At 38.8% G+C, this 19,114-nt stretch overlaps 1 protein-coding gene across 1 annotated transcript; it reads right to left on the reverse strand.

The window, feature by feature from the left end:
* Positions 1-217: 217 nt before the first annotated feature.
* Abra (actin binding Rho activating protein) lies at positions 218-7,311 on the reverse strand. Its single transcript, XM_076836216.2, has 2 exons — positions 6,587-7,311; positions 218-822 (listed from the first exon to the last, which is right to left on the reverse strand). Exons 1-2 carry the CDS (start codon positions 7,252-7,254, stop codon positions 345-347), a joined length of 1,146 nt encoding a protein of 381 aa, XP_076692331.1. The 5' UTR covers positions 7,255-7,311; the 3' UTR covers positions 218-344.
* Between the last annotated feature and the right edge of the window lie 11,803 nt (positions 7,312-19,114).

The raw sequence follows: 19,114 nt of genomic DNA on the forward strand, positions 1-19,114 counted from the left end.
CAGCATGTGTGGGGCACTGGGTTCTATCCTCAGCATCACATTAAAAAAATAGGTATTATGTCCACCTACAACTAAATAAAAATATTTTAAAAAGATAAGTGGAATTTCAAATGTTAATAATAGTAATATATTAATAACATTCTCTACATGCTTTCTAAGATGCTTTGTGTGCTTTCTCAAAAGCTTCAATCTTCTTCACAGAAGTAGAGCCCAAAAGTCGTTTATGTAAAAATGTTTTAATATTTACAGACTTATTACAGAGCAGTTTGTGTTTTAATATTTAGTGCATTAGCATTTTGTAGTAAGACAGGAGAGGGTCAAGTTTGATTTTTATTCTTGAAGGCTCACTCAAGTAGAGTGATCACAACATGGTCATCCCGACCTTGCCATAACATCTCTCCTTCAAAGTGCACCAGTCCGTGTTTCCTGGCACGCATGAGAATGCCCACTACTTTATCAGAAATACGAACATATCTGTCAAAGAGTTCTCCAAAAGTAACCTGAATCTTGCCATCATGTCTGTGGCGAGCCATTGTGCGGATGACGAAGCACAGCTCCATAATTTCTCTGTAGATATGCTCCTCGGCTCGCTTGGCCCTTTCAGCAGTTTTGGTTCCCTCTTTGGGACGGCCATAGCCCTCGTCTCCTTTGTGCAGGCGAGTGGACATGGCTAGCTCGTAGTCAAATTCTTCACTGAAAGGGTTGAGCTTCTGGGATTGTACGTGTTCATCAGCCCACTGTTGCCATCTCCCTTTCAAATTGTCCACCTGGCTGTATTTCCGATGGGCCTTGCAGTTGAGTTGCTCTGTAAATCTGTTTGCCCTGAAGGAGAGAGAGGATGAAGAATGAAGGTACTGATAATTTGGGATGGAGTTGTAGCTTAATGGTAGAACGTTTGCCTAGCACGTGTAAGGCACTGGGTTTAAACCTCAGCACTTTAAATAAGTAAATAAATGTATTGTGTCCACCTAAAACTAAAAATGTCTTTCAAAAATATATACCGATGATTTAGCACTCAAGTGTTGCTTTCCATTTGTTCTCCCATGCATCTGCATCTTAATGTGAGTCTTTATAGTTTTTTCATTATAAAAGACATAAATATACCACAAAAAATTAGAACTGCAAAACAAAAGGTACACCCCCACTATCATTATTATTTTGATGTGTGCTCTAGATTATTTTTGGTATAAATAATAGTATATTTAAAACTACTATGATATGAAGTGCTATTTCAAGAAGCAACCATCATACAAAATTAATGCAAATTTTATTGTCACATGTTACTAACATTTCAGAAGTAGAAACAAATCATACTGGAGAATCTATGTATAGGGTCTCTAAATCAATTATTTTCCAAAGATAATCTTTATACTACCCACACATACATTGTAATATCCAGTTATGAATAGATTTTCATATTTGGATTTTTAATGAGAACATATATACATGATATTTACAAACTTTAAGTATAGGTTGTACAATCAAAACACTGGCTAGCAACAATAATATTTATTGAACACTATACTAGCATTCTTCTAAATACTTTTTATTAATTTTCTCCACAACCATTCTATCAGATAAATACCACTATTCCCACTTCACAGATGAGGAAACAGTCCAGAGACATTCACTTCTTATAGTTACAGAAATATTAAGTCATAGAACCAGAATTTGGACCACAGTTGAGCTGGTGGCAGAGCCTGTATATAACTAATAGGAAATACTCCCTGAATGAGTTGCGGAGACAGGATCCAAGCACAAGACTGAAGATGCAGTTGATGTTCTTTCTACCTATAATGATGCCACTCAATGAGCAGATACAGTGTCTAATAAATGAGTTGTAAGACTTCTCTGACACTTCTGTATCTGCACCCTGTTAGACTTCTTTCTCCAGGTCTTTTTGCATGCACTAGTAAAACAGAGATTTGTACCTGTCGATCTCACAGGTGATCCACATTTCCTTCTCCCCCAGCTCATGCCCTGATGCATTGCGATTGGAGAGTAGTGCTGTAATTATTTGTGTGAATGGCATGCCTGAGCTATCTGAACTCTCACAACTTGCTATTCAAAACCAGATACAGATCACACTTGGATGTCCCTTGCTATTCAAACTCATTTCATAAAATCTGCTCAGGAGGAGTTCAGGAGGCAAAATATGAGTTACTGAATCACATTATTAATTTTCTTCTGAGGATTTTCAAGTCTCTTCCCTGGCAGGAAACTTCAGCCTCAATTATGATATGAGATTTGGGTTTGGCCAAGATGGCCTTGAGCTATTTATGAAGACTCTGTCATTTATTTTTGTGGTACCAAGAAGACAATGGCCTTTTTGCTCCTTTGGAAATGGGGTAAAGAGTCCAGCCAGGTGCAGGAATCAAACAGATGCAGTAAGGGAGGAATGCATAGGTACATTAACATCGCTTTCAAAAGGGGAATGACATCCACTAGATGGCGACCTTTCATTAATTCTCATGCCTTGTGTTTCAAAAGCCCTATTCCAGCTTGCATTATTACAGTAGAATAGAATTGGTGCTTCATTGCATGAGTCATATGAAGAAAAGTGTGCCAGAATTAATTGGAAAAAAGCAACATATAAAAATTATATGCATTAATACAATTTTATAAAATCCTTTACATGTGAAAAAGTGCTAGAAGCTACACCACATTGGAGCAGAATGGATTTCTGTCAGTCTGGCTGGTCCTCACGATCACCTGCCACACAATCGACTGTCCCTGTTCAAATGCCCACAGCATGCAGAGCTTGGTCTCGTTATTAAAGGAGAGCAAGCCCCTTGTCCCCTTGGAGCCACAGTGATCAATGGCAGGCATAGTCTTCATAACCAGCACAAGCCATCTTGGCAAAACCCAAATCTCAAGCCTACTTCATTTTAGGGCATGAAAAAAGACCTGAAATATCTCAGAAGAAAGTTAATAGTGGAACCCATTGACTCATACTTTGTCTCCTGAGCACCAACTGTAGTTTGGTCCTATTGTATAAAAGTAATACAGCCTACATTTATAGAGCATCAGGGCATTGTGACAATCCTTCTGTTCTTTATTATAATTATTAGAATAGCTACTGGGCACTGCTTTAGGTATATTCTGGATATTCAATAATGAAACAAACAGAAAAGAAAGAAAAAAAAAGAAAACCACTAAAAGACCCTCATGAAAATAATCTAATACAAATTTCAGTGAATGACACAATTGCCACTCTAAAATATATACACCAGGGTAAAGAATTCAGTAGCATATGCACAAATGAAACTATTTATGTTGGTATATAGATAACTTTTTTCTTTTTCTTAAAATTCTCTCTCACTGGTATTATATTGATTTTGTAGCTGAAAGAAATTTCCAAGAAAAGAAATTCAGAAAATGATGAGAAAATAAATTTAAAGGAATTACAAAATCTAAAGAAATAAAATTTAAAGACATTGCCCTCCAGAGGTAATTTGTTTATGTCATACAGTCCTCTGATTCTTTGATGTAGTGTTCTTCTGATTTTAATTAGGAATTTAGATTTCCTGAGTGTTGAAACTAAATGTCACTGGTTATAAGGGTTGGAGTTGACATGGTAATAAATCTAAATAGAAGAAAGACATTTATCTTTTAAAAGAAACACTTTCTCAACCTTGCTACATTGTCGAATTGTTATTTCCAATAATAGAAGGAAAAGGAAACAAAAGAAGTTTGATCCTACAACTAACAATTAGAAAATAAGTTTATTTTAAAAATTAGGAAGAAATCTATCTTAATGGGTAATTTTCTCAATCTATAAACATTATTGTTTTATATTTCTAATTTTTAAAAAGTTTGAATATATGAGGTTTAAATTAGGATTTTTTTTCCTTCAGTGCTAGAGATGGATCCTAGAGTCTTCCACATACTGTACCACTGAGCTACTACCCCAGCCTCTGGGCATTAGGAAGCCTCATACCCTGAATATTTTCTTGGTCAATGAATTTAACAATGAATGCCAGATTATCCTATTTTTTTTATTTTCAGGTGAAAAATATGAAAAATAGTTTACATGGAGCTTTAGAAAGTCAATCTAATAAATTAAAAGAAAGCAAAGAACCACTTAAGAGATCAATATTGAATCCATATCCACTTCTTCAGTTTCTTTATTATCAGAAACAAATTTTCTTGTAACTAATTAAAAAAATTCTGCTGGATGTGCTGGTTCATGCCTATAATCCCCAAAGCTTGGGAGGCTGAGGCAGGAGGCTTTCAAGTTCAAAGTCAGCCTCAGCAAGTTAGAGAGACCCTGAGCAATTTAGTGAGACCCTGTGTCAAAATTAAAAGGGGATGTGGCTCAGTGGTTAAGCATAGTCCTAGGTTCAATCTCTATTATGAAAATAAATAAATAATGGCCGTTCTGCATTTTTTAAAAGTAACTAATTCTACCAGATATTGCAAGCAATCTCTCTTGGAAATCTAGCTTCATTCACTGAAAATAATTTTACAAAGAATTTTGTATCTGTCAATGGTAAACATGACATCAGTTCAGTGCTGCTAATGTGAAGGGGCCTTGTTGCAGTATGGTGAGAATATGGAAATGCATCTTACCCTAATTTTGTCATTTTGGAGTAACAGTTATCTGGGTAAATTATTAAATATGTAATGGAGTAACATAAAATACAAAAGAAGTTTGCTCCTACAACTAACAATATCTAAAAGGTATATTTCAAGCCTACCCGAGTGGATTGGCATGGAAAACATTCTCTGGCAGATGCCCTTCAACAGCATCCCAGCCTTGAAATGTCATGGGAGCCTACAGGTGAGTTTTCTGGTCTGTCTGGGAAGTGTGTGAAGGTGACCCTCCCCACAGATACTAAAGGAAGCATTTCTCCTAGTGCCAAGGCGCCCTTCCCTGTGAGTCAAGTAAAGAACATCTGCCACACTTTCTGTCCTTGCAAAGAAGTGCTGGGGAGAGTTTGTTCCTCTGTGTATGAGTTAGCTTCCCTGGAGGAAGTGTTGCTAATTTGATTAAGGGAAGCATGACATCAATAGGGCCACCTTTATCAGAAACAAAATGACTGCATCATTTTGCATCCAAAAGGCAATATGATCGTTTCTGATCATTCATGTTCTTCTCTGTTCTCTTATCAACAGTTTTGAGACCTGGGCTGTGATTCTCTTTGCAAATTGGTAACTGCCCCAGAGTCCCAAGAGAAGAGTTCCCTCCCTGCTCTAGAACTAAGGGCAGGCAATAGGAGGTCATACTTTTGCCTCTACTTCTGAAGTCCTTCTACTTGGTTGTACAAATGCCCTACACTTTTGGAGTTACTAGGATCCCATTGATGAAGTTGATACTGATCTCTAGTGGGAGAGTAAGTGTTTAAGAACACAAGCTCTAGATCAACCTTTCTAACTCTCTAATTACCTAGTCTTGTGACTTGTATATTTCTTGACATTTGTGTACGTCCATTCATTTATCTATAAAATGGCACCTTCACATGCAACATCTGCTGCTTTTACCAAACACAACTGGGGAGAAAGAGTGGATGATTGGTGCTTTATTTATACACCTTTATGAGAGAGGACCCGATTTCTTTTGCTAAAGGAACTAGAACAAGTCATATATAATCAAAAGACCCTTTTTAGAATAAGGCATAAAATATAAATAATTTTCATAGTAAAATCCTAGTTAGCAAAACCACTCCATGGAACATTATTACCACCAAGAACTCTTTCTACTTAAGTAACCATGACAAAATTTTTGCTCTGGTGTCTCTTATGGGGAGAGGGTAGTACCTACAATGAAAAATAGAAAAACCATGCTCTTTGATATAGACATAATAATGGAACTTTGAGTTCTCAAGTAATATTCGAGAGTCTCCTCAGGCAAAAAAAAAAAAAAAAAAATCCCATTGGACTTCTGCTGAAATTGCCAAGCACAGCTAGGATTACCTTTGGCCTTAAGAGCTGCTGTTGAAGGTCTCCTTCTGGTACCCTGTGTACTCTGAGACTGGGGAAAGGAACTGAAGAAGGGAAGAAGGAAGTTTACTATGCTCCCTTGCAACCAAAACCAAAACCAAAACACCACAGAGAATCAGACCCCTAGCACCTCAAAGGGTTGGGATCACCAAGTCTGAGCTCCTGCAATATAATGGGTACAACTTACTAAAGAGCTCCCCTGAATCCATTGTTTTTCATAGTTAATATAAAAATAACTCAATAAAATATGAATTATCACATCTATTTTTTTAAATGAGAACACAGAAACTCAACATTGTCCAAGAAACCATGAGTCAAATCTAATTGTCTCTAATTCAGCACTTCTATATTTCTCCCTGAGAAAGTGCCATATGCATGCCTGATTTCAGGAACACAGAAAAGGATCCTGATACTACTTCCCACTTTCAGTCGAGAGAAGAGTAGTGCATGGACCCAAATGTCCATGTCTGAGGTTGGCACTGTCCTTTCAGCCCAGTGACACGCCTTCCCTATAGTACTCACTACCCGCCCAGTCTTCCAGATTCTTACTAACTCTAGTAGTGCTTCCCTGGCTTCCTGGATTCCTGGAGATGATGCCTGATCATTAGAGATCCTGGTACACTGGTAGGACACATTCACTTACTGGGAGGGCATGGGGCGTTTGATCCTGACAACAGCCACCTGCTCTGCATCCTGCTCGGGCCTTTCCTCTGTCTCCCCTCCGTAGCCGCTGTCCTCTGTGTCTATGCTGTCACTCTTCCACTTGGGCTCTTCCTGTTCCATCACTTTCCAGCCTTTGGTCAGTTCAGACACCAGGTTGGCGCATTTTCTCCTCCGTGTCGGGGAGTCGTGTCTGTGGAGCCTCCTGTCGATGTCATCCTCTGGCTGTCCGGGTTCAGGCACGCCACTGTCATTCTCGTACCTGTGGCTAAGGGAGCTCATGTCTCCTCCTCTCTCATAAGCTTTGCTGACAACTGTTTTAGTCACCTCTTTCCTTTTGATATGGGAGACCTCCGTGGCTTCCTCTGAGCTCTGTCCATCTCCACGTCCCTCTGGCTTTGGGGATGGAAACTTTGGGGCACCCTGAGCTTTCTGGTGGGGGATAGGGTCTATTGCTGGTTTAGGAGCTTGGGGTGGGTCCCGGGTCCCTCCAGGAAGCCAGCCTGCAGGCTCCTGGGCCTGCCTGGTACTGTTCTCATTCGCCCACTGCTGCCAACCTCGGGCCAAGTTGATGACCAGGGTGGCTGTGCGTACCTTCCGGAGGGCACTCTTGGCTGGGCCCTCAGCCCTTTCCTTTTCTCCTGGTGCCATGCTACCTGTCTCTTCTGTGCTGGGAGCCTGTGTACTGGCTGAAATGAGTGTGATCCAGCGAAGGGCCTGGGATTTAAATAGAAGCAGGGTGTGCAGTGGGAAGGAGAACGTGGTGATGGTGGAAACTATGCAAAGCATTTCTTGCCAAGATGTGGTGCCTTTGCCCTGATGGTGTTCTTTTTTTAAACCCTGACAGCTCTGGTTTCATCACAGCAGAGGGAAATCTCTGCTGGAAAAGGACAGTGCTCACTCCCTTTCTTCTCTGGGTGCCAGAGTAGAAATTACTAGATCAAATCATGTGCTCAACTTTATGTTTTCCTTGACCTTAAAATATGATCCTACCATTTATAAGCACATACAGTATGTGCACAAATTGTGCCGGGAACATTACAGGCTTGTTCTCATGTACACCTCAGCAGCCCTCAATACAGCTGTCATCTAGTCCCATTTTATAGTTGAGTAAAATGAAATCTAACTTCCCACTGCTAATAATATCTGAGATTCAAACCCAGATCCATCTAGTTCAACCCTGTTTTTTCATTCTGTTATCCAAGATGCTAAGTTGTGTTTTTCTTTTTCTTTCAACTCCTTTAGAAAGAGACCTTAGAAGATCAACTGATCCAACTTTTACTTTCTAAATTAGAAAATTGAATCCCAGATAACAGGGAGACCAATGTCTACACAGTTAAAGACGGATTATTTTCTAATTTGGGGTTCTACTCAAAGTATCGACAAGTCATATTAATACATAAGACAATCACAATTTCAGTCTAATCATCTCAAGAATTAAAAGACCTGCACACATGTCGCAGTTTAGAAATTATTACTAGAATAAATATTTGCAAATAATTGTTTAAAGAGAATATTTAAAAACAAAATAATTTAATATTATCAGAAGTACACATACCCTTCCTATTTTGTTTTGAAAAACACAAACTTTGTTAGCAGGCCTTTAGGTTTTTGTAGGCAAATTGTTTTTCTCAGTCCTCAGAACAGAGACTGAATATTTTTATAAATATTTATAATATTTTTATAATATTTGTAATATTTTAAAAGGATTGGAAACATAGGTCACTTGTATAGAAAAGAACCATCTAGGCAATATATTATTAAACCAGATAAAAATGCGGAGGGCTCAGCACTGAATAATTTCTTAAAGACAAGTAAGGGATGTTTTTAAACTTCAAGAGTTCTATAGGCCTTAAACTATATACTTTTCACTGATCTTGACATGCAGTTCACCTCCTAACTAAACAGCTATTTGAAAGTATTGTAATAAGTATAAAAGTTAATTACTTCTTATGGTGAAACCTGTTTATTTTGGGGGAGAAAGTTGATGTCAGTTTCTCATCGTGTCAGTTATTTATGTCCTAGGATTAAAACAATTCGGGAAATGATTTAATACTCTGTCTGGAAATCTGTCAGACGTGTTCAGACTTCAGCAACATCAGATAAATTTTGCTAAAAGCCAACAATGTCCAGACAGAATCCTTCTTAATTAATTAAGAGAGAATTGGATCACCAGAAAAGAAAACTTTTGCAAACAAAGATTTCAATCTGAGTCTGAAATTTCTGGCGTTTCATCCTGGAATATAGATTCACCAAAGACTATTTGGTTCTTATCAGATTTCCTTCTTCCCACTGGAAGCTCTTGGGAAAGAATGGGCTACCTCTGAGATTCCCTCAAGCTTAGCCAAGGATCAGGCTAATTTACACCTTCCAGGGCAGGTTTCTGCTTCCCTGCACACACCTGCTACAGGTTCAGTCCTGATTAAGGGAGAAGAAATGGAGATGGCAAAATGTTAACAGTCTTACACATATTAATAAGCATTACAGTCAGCTGCCTGGGTTTTGAGATTGTCAGCAGATGGTTTTGGAAAAAAAAAAAAAAGAAAAGAAAAGAAGCTTTCTAAAAGATGCTTCTGAGATTCAGACTCCATGGCAACTGGGGTTCTTCATTCACATTTGCATAGAAGATAATGTAAAATCCTTTGCTCCTCATTCTACTTTGGACATTCCTTCCCTAAAACAAGGTCTGTATGCTACCTGTCATGCATTTTTGATAACTGTAATATGTTTTGCTCTCATTCTCAGTCAGTCTAGATCCAGACTCTTAGGAGTTCCATGTTCTTCTACTTTTATGTGGTATAAAAGAACCGGAAGCAAAATCTCCAAGAAGATGTAAGGAGAGCTTTACAATGTGAGTTTCCTATGAAGCCTTAAGATCTGAAATTGTTGGTGAAGATGCATGCCTGATTAGTGAAGTGTGAAATGCATCAGAAGTGTGAAAGTATTTTGAAAAACAAAATTAGTTATCATTCAATCATATGAATAGCACTTGAAAGAAAGAGAACTCCATATTGTCTCTTTCAAGGATACTGAAAAATCAAATACAGCCGACCTTCAGACCTAGCTGGGTGAGCTTCCTAGAGACTTGAGAAAACTACATTTGCTCATAGCTGCTGTTTCTCTTACTAAAAATAAATGTTTGTTTAATGTTTACAACATGATGTCATGGGATAGACAGTAAAATGGTTATAATAGTGAAGCAAAGTAACATCTATCATCTCACATAACTTTTTTTCTTCCACAAGAGGAGCTAAAATCTACTTAACAAAAAATCCCCAGTATGATTTTAAAAACAAAAACAAACAAACAAAAAAACTATAGTCCTCTAGACCTGTTAATCTCACTTACCTCCTACTTGGTAATTTTTGAACTAATTCTCCCCATTTCCTCCCCAACTCTGCTTCTGTTAACCACTATTTTATTTGCTGGGTATATTTGAAGAAGACTGTTCCTCCACCTCTCCTCTTCTTCCTCTTTCTCTCCATATCTAAGTCTGAACATAAAATATTTTTCTTTCTTTGTCTAACTTGTTAGCATAATTGTCCTGTAAGTCTGTCTGTGTTGTGTCAAATGGCTGGATATGAATCTTTTTAAGGTTACTATTCTCTTGGTTTTTTTTTTTTTTTTGTGTGTGTGTGTGTGTGTGTGTATGTGTACCACTGTTTGTTGCTTTATACATTCACTCATTTCTCCATAGGTGGATGTTCAGGTTGTTTCCAAATCTTGGCTATTACGGATAATGCTGCAGTAAATACAGGAGTGCAGTTACTTTATGGGATGGACAAAAGGTATATACCTTTTGGTATATACCCACAAGAATGCATGCTAGGGTCACTTGGTTCGTTCCATTTTTAATTTCCTTAGAAACTTCCATAATATTTTTGATAGTGGCTATACCAATATACATTCCTAACAACAGCGTACAAAGGTTTCCTTTTCTCTATACACTCAATAACATTTATTTCTTGTCTTTCTTAATAATGATCCTAACAGGTACAGGGTGATAATAGTGGTTTTACTTTGTATTTCTCTCTTTTTAAATATTTTTATTAGTTGTTGATGTACTTTTTATTTAACTTATTTGTATGTGGTGCTGAGAATAGAACCCAGTGCCTCACACATGCTAGGCAAGTGCTCTACCACTGATCCACGATCCCAACTCTTACTTTGCATTTCTTAGGTATTAGTGAAGTTGAACATTTTTTCATATCCTTATTGGTCATTTTTATGTCTTTCTTAAATAAAGGTCCATTTGAGTTCTTTATTTTTAATTTAGGTTAGTTCTTCTGCTGCTTTTTAGTTGTAAGTGTTATTTATAAACTTTGGATATTAACTCCTCAAATATGTGGTTTGCAAATACTTTCCCCAGTCCACAGGATGCCTTTCCATTTTGTTGTTAATTTTGCTGCATAGATGCTTTTTTAGTTTAATGTTTTTAGTTAAAAAAAATTTCCCCTAAGTTTCCCCTTCTCCATGTATCCAAACAACAAACTATGATATTCTAACCCTGAGCCAATGTTTATTCTGAATCCTAGTTGCCAAACTCGTCAAACTTACTTGAATTAGAGTTCAACCAGTAGAGTACCCATTTATTATTTTTGGTCAACTAGCATCTAGCCTCTACCTCACTATTATTCTACTAGTCTTACCAACTGTCAGTTTAATTGAAAACAAATTCCTTAAACGAAGAGCACTAATAATATAAATATTACCTTGGTCTTGTAAACCAAAATGAAGCTTTAAATCTTCTGAGAGCAATTTTCAGGGAAGAAATAATAAATTCCACCTTCAATTCCCAAAGCTGATATTACTAACTTAAACTACTCCCTGTATCAATACTCCTCCAGTTCCCCCAAATTTGATTTCTATGTGACTATTGATTATTCAGCTATAAAACACAATAGCTCCTATGTATATCGTGCATTAATTCTTGACACCATAAAATAATGTACGATCACAATAATCCTTAGTAGTACATAGTACATTACATGTTTAATCAACATTAATACATGAGAAATAAAATGTCTCAATTTGATTATATTTAGAAATTTATTTTATATCCTTGCTGAGGCCAATGCTCAGGTTTCCCCCTATGTTTTCTTCTAGGAGTTTTAATGGTTTCAGATCTTACACTTAGGTCCTCTACACATTTTGACTTGATTTTTGTATATAGTATGAGATAAGGGATCCAATTTCATTATTTTGCATGCAGAAATTTAGTCTTCCCAGCACCATCATATTAAAGAGACAAAAATAAAAACTTACAAAGGCTTCAAGATTCCACGGTACACTAAGAGCCTTTCTCATGACTCACAGTAGCGTTCATAACTCAGATGCCTTTGAGGTCAGGCAGGTCACTTAAAAGTCTGAGGTGACTTGTGTTGGGGCCGCAACCTCAGGTGGTGAGGGTTGTGGGCATCTGGTGAGCTAATACTTCAGAAAGTTAGTGATCTGAAATTTAACATGAAATCTCCCAATTCATATATAATGACATACACATGCACACACACACACACACACACACACACACACACACAGAAGCACATAACTAGTCCTGGGTGAGCCAACACCATGCAGCATGTCTTTGGCTTGGATTTGGCATGATGCTCACAGTTTATGACCTTTGGAGAATATGCAAGGTTTATGGGGTAAGTACAATGAGCCATGGAGTAGTAAGAGCTATCTTTAAAAAAAGTTCAAGCTACTTTGTGAAGAAAACATTGCTAAGGAGTGTTTTATCATGTGTCTGTGTGTGGAAGGAGGGATCACTGAATAACCTTAAGCCTTAAGGTGATATCAATTTGTGTTGCTAAGTGTTTAGTCTAGAGCCAGAAAAATGAAGGTTGTAATTTGGGAAAGATAAGACTAGGGTAGGAAGACAGTTTGCAGGGACTAATAATATATCTTGGAAAGAACCAATTGAGCATTAAAGAAGATAGGTCTGAAAACCACTGAGGATAATATTAAAAGGACACAGGGACTGACTAGTTGACAGGGGAGAGGGAAGTGAGATACAACTGGGGTAGTCAGCTTTTCATTGCTGTGGCAAAAATAGTGACAACAGCTTAGAGGAGGAAAAGTTTATTTTGGGCTCATGGTTTCAGAGGCTTAGTTCATGACTGGCCAACTCCATTGCTCTGGGCCAGAGTAAGGCAAGATATCGTGGAGGAAAGGCATGATAGAGGAAACTCAACTCATGGGCATCAGAAAGAGAGGAAGAGAGGGTGGGAGGAAACAACAGAAAGAGGGAGCAGGTATGTCATTCCCAAGGCTAAGCTCTCAGTGACTTACTCCTTCCCCACAAGCCCCACACTTCCCTTCAGTTACTACTCAAAAATCCATTTAAATGATTAATCCATCACGTGGATTAATCCACTGATCAGGTTACTGCTCTCATAAACTCATCATTTCACCTCTGAACATTGCTATCTATGTTGCCTTACATGAGCTTTTTGGGAAAGCACCTCAAATTCAAACTATAACAATGATCTAGAGGTTTCAGAGTTAAGTGACAAGTGTGAAGAGGTGACATCAGTTTGTAGACAGCCGTGGAAGGAGAGATACTGGTGAAAAGGGAAAGTTTTTATATTGTGCATAAAGGAAGCTCTGGGGAATGCATGTGGAGATGTCCAGTAAGGAGAGTCATCAGAAGCCTGTACTACATGGTCAGCAGAGCTAGTGGAAATCCAGGCTCTGCTGGTCAGCAGGGTGACCTGTGCCATTTAACTTCTTCAAGGTTCAGTTTCTTATCGGAACCCATAAAATGAGTATTATCAGAGCACCAACCTCATAGGGCCTGTGTTAGGAGTAAATGAGTTAACAGAGGTTTCACACTTAGCACCTGGACTGGTACATGAGAACCCTTGAGATGTGGTCACAATATCTTAATGTTGAGTCACAGGGGTTAGCAAATTAAAACTTCTTAGATTCTGTCTAACCAAGAACAGGATTGATACCAGAGCAGGGCTAGGGTGAGTCTTCAGGAAAGAGGGTCAAGTAGGGTCACCTGTAGGGAGCAGAGGCTATAAAGCAAAGCTTATTTATAGTGTTTTATTTTAAGGTAATTTATACTGTGGCATTTAAGACTGTTTCTAAAAGGTTTCTCTTAGCCTGAGTGCATGAGGTCAGATGAGGTTTCCGTTACTTGGTAGTGATAACCAAAATTCTTTCCTGGAACCTCCTGGAATATAGATCTCAGTGGTTCCCAATCACTGGGGATTCCATTAGGTTCTTAAACCATGTTCGGATCACCTGTGGCACTTTCAAAACATAACATGGGTAAAGTGCTGACTCTGGAAGCAGGTCTGGGGTAGGATACTGGCACCCACTTTACTTAATGTACCAGTGGAATCAAGAACCATGGTTGGAGCTGCTACAGTGCAGTCAGTGTAGCAGATACTCAACAGGAATGTTTGAAGAGTGTAGTGATCAATAGCTCAATTTGGGGTAAGACAGATTGTTTTTGTATTCTTGGATCTTCTTTTAGAAGTTGGGTACCCTACCTGGGTGCTGTGGTGCATGCCTGTAATCCCAGCAGCTTGGGTGGCTGAGGCAGGAGGATCATGAGTTCAAAGCCAGCCTCAGCAAAAGCAAGGCACTAAGCAACTGAGACCCTGTCTCCAAATAAAATACAAAATAGGGCTGGGGACATGGCGTGGTGGTCAACTCCTCTGAGTTCAATCCCTGGTACAAAAAAAAAAAAAAGAAGTTGGGTACCCTAGGAGGAGTTATTTAACTTTTGTGATACTCAGTTGCATTGTCTGAAGATGGCAATAATATTAACCTCCTTCTCAACTCCTGTTGCTGACAGGTTTATATGAGTTGATGTCTATGAAGAAATTAACCTTGTGCCTAATGCGCTGTACCTGAGCACCAATAGAGGCTAATAATTTTGTTGTTTATGCCACCAATGAGGATAATGATGCCAACTTCTGAGTAAATGACTGGACTCATAGAGAATATATTAAACTCATAGAGAATATATTAAATATAATTTTATATTATAGACAATAATAATTTACATACATTATCAGTGCCCAAAGAAAATTTCAGAGAACAGATGTCATAAAAATCCCATTCTCTATTAAACTATATTAAGTTAATTCAGGAGACAAACATATATAATCATTTCTCATTAAAACTAATTCAATCTGAAAAAAATGGTGCCTTAGAAATTGGCCTTGAAATTATGACTCAAGCATACTTTTCTTTCAGTAGCAGTTGCTCAGTTTTTACTATGTTAGGTAACACTAACTTGATTCAGACTGGGCCCAATTAATTCCACGCTGCATTAATTTAGAGGTGTATCTCATAATTCTTGAAAACACCTAGAACAGCACACCCATTTCAGCATCATGCCCTCGCTTCCTGCTCCTTGAGTTGCAGAGTAGAGCATACCCAGCCTGGCGCCGTCTCCTCCCTGCCAGTCCCTCACAGCTGTGTGACTGGAGAAACACAAGGGGATTTGCCAGTCTCACTTTGAAATTTTGATCAGCAACCTTAGTTGTTGCTCAGGTATTTACTATGTTTCCCTTGTTCCTTCATTCTTCCACAATCCCGGGCCACTTGTTTTCTCTTCTCTAGATTTCCAGTGCTTTTTCCCAGCTCCCTCATTCCCAGCTTGCTGTCCACTTCACTTAGCCACTAGAGGCATCCCAGAACACCTACCCTTAAGTCCACCCATTTTCCTGCATCTGGGTCCATAAACCTGGCCTTTGCCATCAGTGCTTCAGTGAAGACCAGCCCGACCAGTTGTGCATCCCTCATTCCTGTCAGGACACTGCTCTGATAGGTCTTTCTTCTTTCCTTCACCACAGTTTCTTCCTCTCTATCTCATTCCCATCAGGGAAGCACACTGGCATTTGTTGTATATTAAAAAAAAATACTTTCTTAACCTCATACCCACTCTGATCCTCTCTCCTGCTCTTCAAGAGCACAACTTTTTAGAGGGATTGGGTGTTTCTTGAACCAAAAATGAACAGGTTTTACCTTCACAGTTCACTAAAATTTCTCTTACTCCATCACCAGTAATCTCTACATTACTCAATCTAATGATCAATCATGAATCCTAAATTTCCTTATTCCATCAGCAGCATTTGCTACATCAGAGTACTCATTTCCATTTTGAATGCTTTTCTTCACTTGGCTTCTGGGACAAAGCATTCTCCTGGGGTTCCTCCTGCACCACTGGATGGTCCTCTGCCTCCTTTATTACTACCTGCTCTACTTGAAATAGCATGGGAGTATGCAGGGCTCAACCTGGGTTCTCATTACTCAACCAACACTTCTTTCTTTCTTTCTTTCTTTTTAAGACAGAGAGAGAGAGAGAGAGAGAGAGAGAGAGAAAGAGAATTTTAATATTTACTTTTTAGTCTTTGGCGGACACAACATCCTTGTTTGTATGTGGTGCTGAGGATCAAACCCGGGCCGCACGCATGCCAGGCGAGCACGCCACCGCTTGAGCCACATCCCCAGCCCCTCAACCAACACTTCTTTCTTGGATATCTGTCTTTAATGCCATCTCTGTGATGATAATTCCCAAACAACTATCTCCAGTCTGACCTCTCCCACATACTTCACGCATGCATATTCAAGAACTTTGTATTTGTCTCTGTTGGATAGCTGTCTAATGGCTAGTTCTACCTGAATGAGAGCAAAACTGAATTTTCAATTTTCTTTCAAATTTGAGCTTTTCAGAGTATTCTTCCTTTTATCTGAAAATCAACTTTGTCCTGCCAGTTACTCAGACCAAAGAATTTGAAGCAAAACTTGAATCGTTATTCTCCACACACACCCTACAACCAGTTCATCACCATATCATATTGGATCTACCTTGAACTGTATCTAGAATTTCACTAATTCTTACCATCTTCACCACCATGAATCATCTGAAACCCCACCCATCTGACCAGCCTTCTTAATGGATCGGACCCCCCTGCTTCCAAACTGTTGCCCTCATAACCTGTTTTTAACTTTAGCCACATCCTGTAAACACACAGACCACATCACTTTGTTCAAAACCCTTCTGTGGTTTTCATCTCACTTAGGGTATAAAACAAAAAATATCTTCACAAAGGTCAGTAAAACCCTACAGTTGGGGCCCTTGTTAGTTTCCTGACTCCCTCTCCTGTTATTCACCTTGCAGTTTCAGTATCGCTGATCTCAGGTTTGTACCTGCCTCAGGACTTCCTGTCTTCCTTTGTCTTATCCTCCTTGATCCCCACCAAAGTAGGTGCCCCTGCCTCTGCCTATTAAAAAGACTTGCTAGAATTCTTTTCTCAACAAAGGAGGTTCTGTTAGGAGAAATGCTTTCTTTTCTAGAGTAGACGGTAGAGTACCTTCTTTAACTTAACTTTCTACAGTGGAGATTGAGAAAGTATGCACTATACAGTTTGAGGCTGGACAGGTAAATAAGTAAGATGGGATTGTTGAAGAACACTGTTTCATTGTTTTTAAAAAAATGTAGATTTTTATCATGCATTGTAGGGTTTTAAATTACATTTTAAATTGGCAGGATTAGAATTGTATTTTAATAAATTCACCTTGTTGATGGTGTGAAGGATTATTATGGTTTAGTTATGAGGTGTTTCCTGTGAAAAATAGAAAATCTGGTGGTCAATTTTCAAAATATAGTATTTAGCTTTAATGGGATCCAACTGTAGCTGTTTTAATAATAGTCCTTCCTGTTTTCCCACCCCAATTTTAAAATTAGCCAATTGCATAGATTGTACCCCTGAGTCCTCCAATCAGTGCAAAGTGCAGCACTGCCTTAGGGATATAAGCCCAGGCATGCTTGCTTGCCAGGTAGCACATCCTTCTGGCAGAAGTAAAAGTTTGCCTTGCCCACCCACTTTTGAGCACATGCTTGATTTCTTGCGGGACCTCGTTATTTCTAACACCCCATAAACCTCATGTGTGAAACAATGCAAGAGAGATCAGAGGAGAAATGATTGGGCTCTGAGAGTCTCAATCCATGCATTAATCCAGTAACAGGGCTTAACCGGGTAACTTTAGGCAAGTAGGGTGTGGCTAGAGGAGGTAGATCACCAGGGGAGGGATGATTTCTGTCTGTTGTGAGGGGAGCTGTCTCTCTCTGCTTCCTGTTGGCCATGTCCTAAGCTGCTTTCTCCACCACTCATGTCCACCATGATGTTTTGCCTCATCTCAGGCCCAGAGTAATGAAGTTGGCCATCTAAGGAATGTAATCTCTTAAACTGTGGGCCCCAAATAAACTTTTCCTCTTCTAAAATTCTGCTTGTCAGATCTTTAGGTCACAGCAGCAAAAAAAGCTGGCTAAAACAAGGATGATCCAAAGACAGCATGGAGGCAAGAGTAGAGGCTGAGAAACCAATTAAGGAACAGTAGCCACTGTCCAGGTAAGAGATGATGTAACCTACCCTCCATGATGGAGGCAATAAAGGAGGAGAGGGGCATCAATTCTACAGGTGTAATTGGTGTAATATATATGATTTGGTCATGATGAACATGGATTTTTGTGGCTTGGGTTTCTAGATTGATGATGGTTTTATTCATCCAGAAAGGAAATTCAGGTGTCAGGAAGGGATGAGCTTGGTGATGGACCAGATATTCAATTATATTTTGGACATATCAACCTGGAAGTGCCTGCAGGACATCCATGTGAAGTTATCCAGTAGTCAGGGACTGGAGTTCAGGAGGAAGGTCTGGGCTGTTACATAGATTAGGGCATCATTTAGGATGACAAAGCCTGGCATGCCCAGTTGCAGAACCAGTAAGAGTTACATAGGATCAAGTGAAACACTCTGGCTCCAGAGTCAAGGTAGCTGAGAATTGCTCTAACACAAAGTCCTTCCTTTCTCCTTACTTTCCACCCCCACCCTGAAGGACAGGACTTCACAAACTTGTGACACCACTGTCTAAATAAGCTTCTTACAGGGATCTAAATATAGAGTTTCTTAGCCCTGACTTTCAATTTGATCCCTTAAAACTTTCCTTTACTTACTGGCCAAGTGACTTTCAAAAGTAGTCTATGCTCCATAATTCATCACTCCCATTTGCTTCTCAATTAAAAATCCTGGTTTCTGCCTAAAAAGCCAATTTTGTCAAAGTCAAAGATCTCTTTATCACTCTGTACAAAGGAGAATTGTTTAGTTCTCACTTATTTTAAATTTCTATAGTATTTTATTTTCTTATACATATTCTTTTCCTGTCTCACCCCCATACACATATTTTATATTCTCTCCCATATTCATTCTCTCTCTCTCTCTCTCTCTCTCTCTCTCATACACACACACACACACACACACACACACATGAATGTATGTCCATGTGTATATGTGTTGAGGGGGAATCATGACAGAAATAGAATGTTGGAAAGGCTAGAAGAAAAAGGCAACCATAATGACTCCACACTCAAGAGTTCATGTTTAGACATGCACATTCCCTACAGAGTTTTATATATTCCCATTCCTGAAACTTTGTGCCATAATGTTTCTTTCAGTGCTGGGCTGAATTTTGACAAAAAGAAAAAAAA

The sequence above is a fragment of the Callospermophilus lateralis genome, chromosome 16 (assembly GCF_048772815.1).
Source record: "Callospermophilus lateralis isolate mCalLat2 chromosome 16, mCalLat2.hap1, whole genome shotgun sequence".
Taxonomy (NCBI): Eukaryota; Metazoa; Chordata; class Mammalia; order Rodentia; family Sciuridae; genus Callospermophilus; species Callospermophilus lateralis.